General features: G+C 45.3%; 1 protein-coding gene across 2 annotated transcripts in view; it reads left to right on the top strand.

The window, feature by feature from the left end:
• The window catches only part of MFSD4A (major facilitator superfamily domain containing 4A), a 46,540-nt gene extending 37,429 nt beyond the window's left edge, over positions 1–9,111 (top strand). For both annotated transcript variants that reach the window (XM_083444486.1, XM_083444485.1), the window contains exons 7-10: positions 2,450–2,597; positions 3,648–3,718; positions 5,945–6,065; positions 7,890–9,111. In XM_083444486.1, the coding sequence (XP_083300612.1) occupies positions 2,450–2,597; positions 3,648–3,718; positions 5,945–6,065; positions 7,890–7,954 (405 nt within the window). In that variant the 3' untranslated portion in view covers positions 7,955–9,111. The remainder of the gene's footprint in view (positions 1–2,449; positions 2,598–3,647; positions 3,719–5,944; positions 6,066–7,889) is intronic.
• The last annotated feature ends 3,762 nt before the right edge of the window (positions 9,112–12,873 follow it).

Raw genomic sequence — 12,873 nt, 5'->3', positions numbered from 1 at the left:
CCTCCAGCCCCAAGCGGCTAAACAACCTCTGGGTGGCCCCAGGCTCCCTATACCTGGGACATTTCATTCAGAGAACCCTGGAAGTTGTGCTGAAGGGGGGCATTGACTGGAGATCTCTAGCAAAGCAGTCTCCTTGTCCTTGCATGCCTTCCAATTCCAGGGTTTCTTGAGGGAATTGTTATTAGGGTCAGGCGATATATCAATATACTGTCTTATATTGATATTAAGAGCAGTTTGTGATAATGGTTTGTTTTGGTGTGTTTTTTAATTACCTGGCAATAGTCATACCTCATGTTACGTTTGCTTCATGTTACGTTTTTTCAGATTGCGCCCCAAGGCGACCTGGAAGTACCAGAAAGGGTTACTTCTGGGTTTCACCACTCGCACATGCGCACAAGCGCCAAATCGCACCATGCACCTGCGCAGATATGGCGCTTCAGGTTGTGGGCTTTTCATGTTGCAAATGGGCCTCCGGAATGGATCCCATTTGCAACCAGAGGTACCACTGTATATCGTGAATCGTTTGTGTGTGTGCTTGCTTGCAATAGTCAAAAAACACGATACGGTGGTACCTTGGGATGCGAACAGGAACAGGATCCATTCCGGAGCCCTGTTTGCATCCTGAATAGAACGTAAGACGCATCTGCGCGTCTGCGCATGTGCAAGTCATGTTTCACCGCTTCCGCGCATGCGTCTGTGCATGCGCAAGTGGCAAAACCCCCGAAGTAATGCGCTCCGTTACTTCTGGGTCGCCATGGAGCGCAACCCGAAAATACTTATCCTGAAGCATATTTATCCCGAGGTATGGCTGTATTGCAAAAATTGGGAAGCTGGTCTGCTTCCTGTCCTGTGCAGCCGTTGCTATTGCTAACTCTGCCTTAGCTACATTTCCATGCGTCCTGTAGTGGCAGCAGCAAGCTGACGCAAAAATTGCCCTTTGAGAAATTGTGTGTGCACCGCAGGGTAACTCTCTGCCTTAGCTCTCCATCTCCCCTGCCTGCCTCCCTCCTCAGCGCTCTTGTCTCCCGAGCAGGCGGAGCTTGACAGCCTCCAAGTGGGAACTTCCTCCCTCAGAGACCCCAGGTTCTTGTTGAAAGGCAGGCACCAGGCTGGTAGGTGGCTTAGGCAGAAGAATGGCTTCTGGAACCAAGTCCCCTTCTCTCCTCCTGCTCTTACGTAAAAATATAAACTGGGATAATAAGAAGAAGAAAAAGAAAAACACACTGCTCTAGCATAAAAGCCGATTCCCTCTTTCCCCTGTTGTGTTTGTGGGTCTGTGATTGTCTGTGTGTATGTCTTCCCCCCGCCCCACGTTTGTATTTGTGTGTTTTGTGAAGAAGCACAAACATAAAGAAAATGAATTAAACCAGCCTCTCTCTGCTGGCAGGCAGCAGGTCGTCTTAACTTTACTCTAAAGTAGTTATCTCCCCCCCCCCCCCCCCTCACCGCTTCCCCTGTCCCAAGCAAGCTGCAGAGAAACTGCACGTTTATTATGCCTTAATCTTATATTAGGCAGGAATGGATTTATGCCACAGTAACTGTGTAAGCTCTTACCCATGTTCACCCCTGAATTCCATGTGGCTTACTCCCTGACAAGCGTGTATAAAAATGCAGCCTAAATTGCTTGGTCTCAAAGGCACTAACTATGCAGGACTGTCAGCAAGGGAAGTAATAAGCTTCTAGTCCTTAAGGAAAAGAGTATCTGCCCCCCTCCAACTTCTTGTCTTCTGAATCTACTTTTCAAGAGTGTGGAGTAAGGTGGAAGGATATTATGTGGACTAGGACCTTGGAGGCATAAGTCCACTTGGACATGAAGCTCACTGGGTGGCCCTGAGCCTAACCCACCTCAACAGATTGTTGTGAAGATAAAATGCAGAGAAAGGGAAACCATTAATACCACCTTGAGCTCACTGGAGGGAAGGTAGAATGTATATATATAAAAAATGCAAATAAGGAGTACAGCCAGCAGTGCAGACAAGCAGAGTAGAAGCAGTTTGCTGTGTCCTGGGTTAGTGAAATGAGCCTGCTCTTTGCTCCCGCTGTCATGTCTGCTGGGGACATCAGATACACTAGTTGAGCTTGGTGGCCATATCTGTAAAATCAAAGGGGGATTTTCGATGTGCTGCACTAGTAGCATCAAGTGGCGATTTTCATGCATGAAATGGCTCAGATCAGCCGCCTTCTGCTAAAGCTCTCTTATCTAAGACACTCAACGTGTGTCTTCTGAAGCAGTTTCCACGTTCAGCTGGGCATTATAGGGAGACGAGATACCAAATGATGCCCGCATGTCTGTGAATCTCTCCAGAGGCAAGGCTCATACAGTCAGGGTTGTGTCTTGTCGTCCCTCCCCGCCCCCGTAGCAGTGGTGGTTACTCGGTCTTTTTAGCTGAGCGCAAAAAAAATCTTACTTAATTTTATTTTTTTCTCCATTCCTTTTATGTCATTGCAGCTTGGAGTGCTTGTAACATTCTTCCTGCTCCTGATCTTTTCCTACAGCGTTGTCTTTTTGTTTGTGGGGACTGCCTCCCTGGGCCTGTTCCTCAGCAGCACTTTCCCTAGTGTCCTGGCCTACACTGAAGACATTCTCCAGTACAAAGGTAAACCAGGTCTCTCCTTGTTCTTTCTTTCTACCAAGAAAGAATAGCTTCAACAACCACAATAAAAGCAGAGCCCTTTAAATGAGGGCCATGCTTTTAACTTTCCAATATAAGGTAATCCCTGGTTTTTATTTTTATTTTTTTTTGTCACAAGCTAAGCAAACAACCAAATCCCCTGCGTATTTGTTTAACTGTAGGCATAGTCTGTGAGATGCTGCTGGACTACAACTCCCATCAGTCCTGACCACGGGTCTTGCTTGCTGGGACTCATGGGACTTGTAGTCCAACAGCATCTGGAAGGCAACAAGATGGTGACCATTGTCCTGTTATGTTCACTGGAGCTTACTGCCAGGGGAACGTGCAAGGACGACTGCTTTAAGCACTTGGTTTATCATTAAAGAGCAACATTCATGTATCTTACTCGCTTGCGTAGGAAAGCCTTTGTCCTTTCCATCAGCATAGCATTTGTACCACAGGCGTCTGCCATTTACATTTGGGTGCCCTCTTCTGTTTCATACTTTATCACACACCCGGGGGGGGGGGGATATGTGTACAGTGGTGCCTCGCAAGACGAAAAGAATCTGTTCCGCGAGTCTCTTCGTCTAGCGGTTTTTTCGTCTTGCGAAGCAACCCTATTAGCGGATTAGCGCTATTAGCGGTTTAGCGGCTATTAGTGGCTATTAAAGGCTTAAGGGATTAGCGGATTAGCTGCTAAAAGGCTATTAGCAGCTTAGTGCCTTAGAAAAAGGGGTTGGGGAGCAGAAAAAAATCGCAAGAATCGCAAGACATTTTCGTCTTGCGAAGCAAGCCCATAGAGAAATTTGTCCTGTGAAGTGCATTGAAAAACGGAAAACCCTTTCGTCTAGCGGGTTTTCCATCTTGCGAGGCATTCATCTTGCGGGGCACCACTGTATATTTAAAAGCATTTCAATACCACATAACATTTCAAAAATCTCCAAGAAATCTCTTAAAGATGGGACATGTGCATCTGTTCAGTCTTCATTATCTGCTTCTTGCAAAAAGTGTAACATGGTGCCACTTTCATTCCAGGCTGTGCCACTACTGTGCTGGTGACAGGAGCAGGTATTGGAGAGATGGTTCTGCAGTTGCTGGTAGGGTCGGTAAGTGTGCAAAATCCACCAACGCCCTGCTGGTCAGTGCTTAGGACACTGATTCTCAGGGCCATCAGCTAGAGCACCAGTTCAGTATTGTCTACAATAGGGCAGAGAATCTGCTTGCTGGTTTCCCATGAGCATCTGGTGGGCCACTGTGGGGAAAGAGGATTTTGGATTAGATGGTACATCGGTCTGAACCAACAGGCTTCTGATGCTCTGTGGCCCTCCAACTATGGTTGGATTCTAGTTCCCATAATTTCTGACCATCTTCAGTTATCCCTAGCCAGCACGGCTGGTGGCCACGTATGATGGGAGTTGGGAGTCCAGAATATCTGCAGGTTCCCCATCCATGGTCCAGCAGCTCAACACGAGACTTTCCCAACCTTATCTACAGAAGCCAGCAATTGACCCTGGGACCTTGTGCATGCAAAGCATGGATGATATCCTGTGTACTTGTTCCATTAGTGCAAGGATTTAGACTTGTGCAATGCAACTTCTCCTCTTCTCCTCCCTCTGTCTGCACCCCATGCCCTCCCCACATCTTTACCAGGGGGTTGGGGGGAAAACTCAGCGCAGATTGGGGGCAGATCTGGGGAGGTAAACAGGAGAAGCTCCATTGTGCTAATGGAATACATTGCTTAGCACTGCTTTGGCTACAACCCTGTGTGTCCCACCACTGTCCTGAGATGCTTCGTAATGTTAATGACTGTCTCCATCCAAATACTCCTGCAAGAAGGAACTCAGCATGTATGGAAATGCTGCTCATGGTTTTCTGGAGTTTTTAGAAAGCCAGGCTTGTTCTGAAGCAAAGGGCAATTGATCTGTTTCTAATAAAGTGTGAAAGGAACAGAGGAAGCAACCTTCTGCCAAGGCAATTTGTCTACCTAGGCCAGGATTGTTTGCAGCTCTCTGGGGTCTCCATAAGAATTAGTCCACACCCCTTGCCACTTTTAACTGGATTGAATCTCTCATCTCCTGTATGCAAAGTGTATGCAGTACCGCTCATGATGGCTATCACCTGGCGGCCTCTGGTGGCAGAACATGCAACCTGCAGCTATCCTCATGTCACCAGTCCTGCAGCATAGCCCCTTGGGTGGTATTTTAAGCATGCCCCTGCTTGGGAGGACGCATTTCTCCAGCTTCTCCGTCTTGCCTTCTTTCAAACCCTTAAGGAAGGCACCGTGGTGTGTACTCAAATCCCGCAGTGGCATTTGGGGTGGGGGCAGTCTTCCTCGCTCAGCCTAACCTCCTTTGCAGGGTGGTTGTGAAGATAAAGCTGAGGGGTAGGACAGAGGTGGAGCTAGCTGCTCCAGCACCCGGACCAGCCCACATGCTATGCACCCGGGGGCGAGGCAAGCGTCCCACGGGGCTGCGGCGGCTATCTCCACCTCTGTCCCACCGGAGGGTGCCGCCTGCGACGATGTAACCCCCTCTCAGGGATGACACCTGTGGCAGACTGCACCCCCCCGCACCCCCTTCCTCCGCTAGTGGGGTAGGAGAAGAAAGGTGTTTATTACCTCGAGCTGCTAGGAGAAAGGGCAGGATACCAAATTAAGAAATAACACAGAGGTTTAACTCGAGCAAATTTCTTGACAGAGAGCTCCTCATCCACACCAGAGCCAGTGTGGTGTAGTGGTTAAGAGCGGTAGTCTCGTAATCTGGTGAACCGGGTTCGCGTCTCCGCTCCTCCACATGCAGCTGCTGGGTGACCTTGGGCCAGTCACACTTCTCTGAAGTCTCTCAGCCCCACTCACCTCACAGAGTGTTTGTTGTGGGGGAGGAAGGGAAAGGAGAACTTAGCCGCTTTGAGACTCCTTAAAGGGAGTGAAAGGCAGGATATCAAATCCAAACTCCTCCTCCTCCTCCTCCTCAATGGGTGAAAAGAAAGTTTTTCTGTTTTGAGTCAAGGCATTGCATAGAGTGGCTCAAGACACCTTTGCAGCTGAAAGCTGGGCAGTACATTTCTTGAACTCCTGCTCTTTCCCTTCTGAGATAGGTTTTCTGGCAGGTAGACACCCTAGGGAAACAGGTGGCATCTGCTGCTTTCTCTGAAGGTCAGACAATCTGTCTGAAACAGCCCACTCATGGGAAATGGATCCTATCCAACCCCCGTCAGCACGGCTGGTGCACTCTGACGTTATTCCTCTGGCTCCCAGACCCATTCAAGGCAATGTGTGGCTCTCATTAGGTGCGAAGGCTGCCCTGAACCTTGCTGTTTTTCTTTTGCGACAGATCATTCATGACCAGGGCAGTTACAGTTTCCTAGTGTGTGGGACCATCTTTGGAGCCTTTGCCTTCGTTTTCTACATCTTCCTTCTGTTTTCCCACAGGATGCACCCTCAACCCCAATCAGGTAAGGGCTGCCAGCCCATTATCCCAATCTCTCCCCCTTCCTTCCACACTTCTGAAAAGAATGGAAGAGGGGGGTGCGGTATTAGTGCAAAGCAAGCCAGGGTGTCTTGCTCCAAGGAGAAAATGCAAGGAAGTGTTTGCTTTACAGCTGCTTCCTGCCTGGTCTTCCTGCCTGGCTTGGCCCACAATGATCTGTCTGGCACCCCGAACTTTACTTTCTTTACTGTTGGACAAAGTGGCTAAGCGGTGAAATAAAGCACTTTTTAAAAACAATATAGCAGGAAAGTGGGGGTGGAGGAAGAGCTTAAAAGGTGCTAAATCAATTTTTAAAAACAAGCATGAGTCAGCTTTCCTTGCTTAAGCTGCAAACAGCCTTCAACATTTCAAAGCCAGGAGTAGCCAATGTGGCATCCTGGAAATGTTGGGAATTCAACTCCCAACAGCCCCAGCCAGCATGGCGGACACTGGGGGGTGATGGGAGGTGTAGTCCCAACACCATCTTGAAGGCCACAGATTAGCCAGCCTGCTCTTAAATCCTAAGCTGGGAGGTATTGGTTAAGGGGCTGCACTTGCACATGAGAGACCAGGGTTCAAATCCCCCATTCAGCCATGAAGTTCACTGAGTGGGTGACCTTGGGCCCATGATCAACTCTCAGCCCAGCCTACCTCTCAGGGTTCTTGGGAGGCTAACATGGCGAGGGGGAGAGCCATGTACACCACCCTCCGGCTCTTTTGGGGGAGAAGTAGGATATAAATGCAATAACAGCTAAATAAGCATGGTTTGTTTTACCTACCCATGTTACAGGCTGGTGCACACAACTCACCCTGTAGAATGGGGAAAACAGGCCACAAAGCTGTCAACTCACCAATAGAGAATACAAGATTACAGTCTCAGTAGAACCAATAATTTAAAAATGACCTAAGTCATGGCAAAAGACAGCTGGTGTAGCTTTGCATCTGTACCAACACTTGTAGCATGGAGAGAAAAAAATAAGCCATGATCTGAAGCCAAGGCTTGTTCCTGCCTTCCCATTCGTGGTTTTATTCTCCCCAAAACAAACCAGAGTTTGGGCCCCAGCCAGTGGTTCCATGAACTTTCCCTGCTTGGTTAAGGGAGGAGCAGAGCAGGTGCGCTTTGAGCTTTGTGCATAGGATGGTTAAACTAATCCTGTTTCCACTTCTTGTTGCATCTGCTGCTGTCAACATGAGAATCTTACTACAGTGTATTAAGTCCATTGTTTTTCCAGATACGTAGAGATATGAGCTCAACTGAGTTAGGTGTAGAATGTATTATGCAAGTAGTAGCAAATGTCCCATTATGAGCTGAAGTGGCTCACCAGGTGGGGCAGAGCCACTGGCTAGCAGGAGGGTTGCTATTGCTTACCAGGAGAGAGATGGATGAGGCAGTGGACACAGTGCAAATGCACTGGTAGGAGCACCAGATTGACTCCACTGGGGCGTTCATGCCACGCCGATTTCCGCACGATCTCACCACCCTCCCGCAGTAAACAAGAGTGACCCACCTGCTGGGAAGCTAACGCAGCAGCTTCACCCCACTACCCGATTAAGAGCCAGTTGTAGGCAAGACTCAGAACCACCCAGTGCAGTGCCAAGAAGACACAGTGAACCAAGAAAAGTGGAATGGAAATGCATGTCTTAGAACATGCAGAGAGCTAAACGTAGCTCTCTTTGATGTGTGCACATGGTTGTGTTTGGAAAGGGTAGAAGGTATGTAGCCTGCCAATGACTTCCACCTTAGAAGTCAAAGCTCATCCACCAGCTGTTTCGTTTCTGAATGGCTGCTGAGAGGAATCTTGTTTTGCAGATCTGGATCTGTCACCGGACAAGCCGCCACCATCAATGGAAGAACCTGGACTTTATCAGAGCTAAAGGAAGCCGTGAGTTTGTATTTGGATCAAGCACACCGTCACACCAACCAAAAGAAAGATTTGCTCTTACCGCCTGGTTTAAAACTACCTGGATTTTCTATTCTCAGACTTGTCGGTTACAACTCATTCACATCAGCCAGTCGGTCCGTCACTAGAGAAGAATCACTGTAGCAAGAATGAAGACTAGAAGGGCTGGAATCTTGACATGTGAAAGTTTAACTCCTCTGGTAACCTCCCATATCCCTTCAGGAACACGGGCAGTGAAAGGTGCATTCCTGTCACTTTAGAACCTTGGGGGTGGCGGGAGGCTTCCTAAAGTTCATTCACTGCAAACCAAGAGGCAGCTGTAGATATTTCTAATTTGATCAAGTTGCAAAACGTTTGCTGCAGCATTATGAACTCTATTCACTGATGCTGTACAACAGGCATCCAGAATTTTATTTTATTTTTTAAAAAATACTGCATCACCCAGGTTGAAGTATTCAAGTTTTGTGCATCTCCAGATGAGATTTCACATGGCGGAAATGCCAGGGCAGTGGGAAAGGTACAGGGAAACTAATGGTGGGTTGAGTTCAGTAGAACCAGAATATACTGACGGTTCACAATTAGTACAGTAGAAGGAACAGGAGAGCTGTAGGCTACTTCTGTTCATGGGACAGCTTTACCCATGAAGTATGAAAATTTTGAAGTACATGAAGCCAAACATCAAGTCTCTTCCATTTGTGCAATATAATGAGGTGCCTTCCGGAAGCAGAACTTGAGAGGTACTGAATATGAAGAAGGCAGCCATGTTCTTGACTGTTCTAAAGAGAGAAGGTATTGGGATAGTTTAAAACTTAGCTTTAGCAAACTTGAGCTGGCTTTGTTGCAATTTCTGTCCCACAGATAGATATACATGTGTGTGTATATATAAAGGAATGTTTAATGTGATTGCTCTTGTCGCATGAACTCGTGGAGTAACTAAGATGGGACCCAGCAACTTCACTCAAGTAGAGCTATTTCCCCCTAGAGGCTTGTTGCACTGCTCATTTCAAAATTGTGCATTATACTGAATTTTTCTGTTGTCATTTGACTTCAATTGCTATGTTGCATGGGTATGCGCCCTCATCTTTGATTTCCATGTTGTCCAATCCTTAAAATATACCCGCCTTGATTACAGAGCTTGTGTCATCTTGTGCTCTAAGTTTATATATGTGTGTTGGACCACAGCCTTTTCCAGTGGACTGCCTACAGCAACTGCTCCTTAGGATTCTTGGACAAGGCGGCAGAACCAGGTAGATCTTAATCAGATTAAGCAAAACGTTGTATTTCTCATGTGAACCTGAGCAACAATATAATTTGTCTTTAATTAGCATTGCAAGAATATTGAGTTCTCATGCTGGTTTACAGCCAGCCATGGTGTACCAGGTGTGGGTGAAACAGCAAAATATCATTTGCCATAAACCAGAAGTGGGGACTTTTAATTTCATTCCACTGTGCACATGAAGAACATGCTTGAGCAAAAATTACACCTGCTTGTTTATGGCAAACCATGCTTTGCTGTTGCATCTGATAGCAACCATTGTGTTAACAGCAGGAGTAAAAGTTGCATTCCTGATTTGGCTTATTTTGAGGTTACACCTCAAATGCAATTAATCCATACCTCCTTCATTACTTATTTAACAAGCATAGACACTTTACATGTACTGCAGCATCACTGTTCATCCCAGTAGCTAGCAGCCTTTATAGAAAGTTAATTCTTTAGTGTCCCTTTCAAGTGTAGAGAGAAAGACAAACAAGCATAATTTTACAATTATTCTACTAAATAGGTATAGCTTCTGTAACTGAAAAGGTGTATGAACTACATAAGTATACGTTTTAATCTCAATTTTGAAAAAATATTGCTGTAATAGCTAAAAATAACTACAAAAACCACACATGTGCCTGCTCAGGAAATATCAGTTAGAAAACTGGAACCTTGATAAATGCTCTTGAACTGTTTCAGATGCACCACAGGTGCAAGGCAAGAGACATGAATGCAGAAAGTCTGAATGAGTTAAAGCTTTAAGGTATTGGGCTCTAAGAGAAAGGAATCTTTGGGGGTGGGGTTGATTTAATTCAAGCAGAAAACTGTCGTAAACTGAACGGCTGTATACACATCATCCCTTTAAAACACCCCAAAATCCTAGGCACTGTGGTTTACCCCTCAAACTACAGTTTCCATCATTATTTGGGGGAGGTGTTTTAAATGTATGGTTTGTAAATAGCCTTGGTCTCCCAAATTTGCTTCTCCAGTCTGATTTCCTTGCTATTCGTGTTCTTCAAACCACAAATGGGTTAACAGTCGCAGATACTTCAAATGCCAGAAAGCAAAAAGAAAGTAGGAGGTTCAGTCTGTTTCTTCCAAAGCAGGTTTCTCAAATTGTACCACGATGCCACCAATCTATTTTTGCTTACAGCGCTACAGCTGTGGCTGAGAAACCTAGAACAGTACTTAGCAATGAATAGGCATCATTTGAATACATTCAGATCTTTGAGAATGGTCCCATCACTACTGATAGAGAAGAGGCACATCTACATTTATATATTACACGGTTCAGACAATGCTTGGTGATTACACTGCTGCTACCTCTATTTCAAGAATCCAGAGTGAGATGGCTATTTATAACTGAACTGCAGTGACAACTTCTTTCCACTGCAGAAGAGTAACACTCCAAATAATGCCATTTGTTAAAAAATATTTATTTAAAAAAATACAATTATTTTGCAAGTCTGGTTGCACATATTAACATGATTTGCTACACTGTTTAAAGCCATCTTGCATTATTATACAAAACATATCCCTCTGTCAGTTCTTAAACAAAATAAGCAATGCTTCCTCCAAACTTTACTTTTTTTTAAAAAAGATTACCCTAAACCTTTTTTGCACAAAAGTCTAAGCAATAGAAAATAGTCACCTGATTTTGCAGCAAAGACCTTCATTATGTTTGGATGTGCAACAGCCAATATATACCGACTTTTAATAGCAAACCAATCCACAAAAATGGCATCACTGTACAGTTTCTTGAAGACTTTTAAGACTAGCTTTTGACCGAGAATTATACTCCTGTAATAAAATTGTTTCTTAAGAGGCAGATTTTTCTTCCTTTTCTAACCAACCTGTTAACATTTTGAAGGCCTCCCTCATATCTTACCCAGAGGTGCTTATATAGTCAAAACAATAACACTGAGAACATACTTAGAACTTTGGCTATTATGCAATTGCATTACATATCAGCAATATTTTACAGAATGGCATTAACATACTGGATATATATCAAATGGTACAGATTTTCAGTTTTAAAAAAAAAATGGGAACAAAACATCAACAACCTACTCTCCCCCAGCTAAATTCACTTATTTTCCAAATAAATCCTGTTTAGCCAGCCAAACCTTCCACACATGGAGGTTCATATATTGAATCCATTCTAAGATGCACCAACACAGTCCCTCCATGTTTGAGACTGCGTGCATATTGCAGAACACACATCCAGCCCAAGCTCCTCTGTACTAGAATGAGTACTTGCCTGGTAGAAGCTAGAGCCAATTTTATTTTCTCTACAACCAGCCACACAAAGGCCTTGGGAGAAGAACGGGGACTTTATTCCCAAAGGGAGCTAAAATAAGAAAGCCCTTTCCCTTCTGTAAACCTGCTCTGTTACTTCTTGTAAGTAACAATAACCTGAGGACCTAGCGTAATCCACTGCCAGTGCTCCGCCCTGCATTGGTCAGCTTGGGGGATAACCAATTGGAGCCCTTAAGTTGAAGACTCAAGACAGTTCTACTTTTGATGCCAGAACTGAGCAAAAGCAGAAACTTTGCTCTAGGAACAGCAGTCATTTAGAAAGGGGGGGGGGGGAGAAATCAACAGTGCATGAGCTTATAAGTAAAATGGCAATTGCAGGAACATGCTCTGCCATCTTAAAACAGGTGTAACCCAAACAAAAAGAGATGGAAGGCTCAGATCTGAAAAGTAATGTCCCAGAGCCACCACTTGAAACTCATCAGGAGCCTCCAAACTTGCTCCTCCTGCCACAAAATGGTGCCTATAAATGCACTAGGACCAGGAGTCCTCAAGCCTTTTCAGACATAGCATTACCTCAAACATGCATTTGGAAACCGATCCCCTTGGGTGGCATCCAATGAAGTAATTGTTTGTGCAAGGACTTCCAGTTGTGCTACGGAATTTCTCCTCTGATGCCCCCTAAATCTGTTTGGGGGTTCCCCCAAGTCCTCTGAGAGGTAAGGGAGAGGAAGCTCCATGGCACTAACAGAACTAATTCGATGGATACCGTCCTTAATTTTTACCATATATTTGTATAGTGGTAGAGGTGCTGCTGCAGCCAGCTTCAGATCAAGTCTCCCATCATGGTAATGACTCTCAACCCACCAACTGAAAACCAATGCACTAGATAGTGTCCTGCTGAACAATATAACACAACACAACGGCCAATAACAATGGCACTAAACACTATTTATAGACTAATGCAAATAATCAGAAATTACAACCAAAGTCTCTAAATCTTCTTCACCAGTCGTGGTAGAATAATTCAAAAGTTCAATACACAGTGATACCTTGGGTTACATACGCTTCAGGTTACAGACTCCACTAACCCAGAAATAGTGCTTCAGGTTAAGAACTTTGCTTCAGGATGAGAACAGAAATCATGCTCCGGCGGCGCGGCAGCCCCATTAGCTAAAGTGGTGCTTCAAAGTTAAGAACAGTTTCAGGTTAAGAACAGACCTCCGGAACGAATTAAGTACTTAAGCTGCGGTACCACTGTATACGTAACCTGTCACCAAATATCACCAGAACAGAGTTTCTGGATAACCAATCTGTTTCATTCAATGCTTCATCAGCCAAGACAGTACCATATGAGCACTGATCCAGAGCATATTTTC

The sequence above is a fragment of the Podarcis tiliguerta genome, assembly GCF_965153285.1.
Source record: "Podarcis tiliguerta genome assembly, chromosome: 6".
In the NCBI taxonomy this organism is placed as follows: Eukaryota; Metazoa; Chordata; class Lepidosauria; order Squamata; family Lacertidae; genus Podarcis; species Podarcis tiliguerta.
Note: the sequence above shows the minus strand (reverse complement) of the source record. Positions and strands in the feature narration are given on the sequence as shown.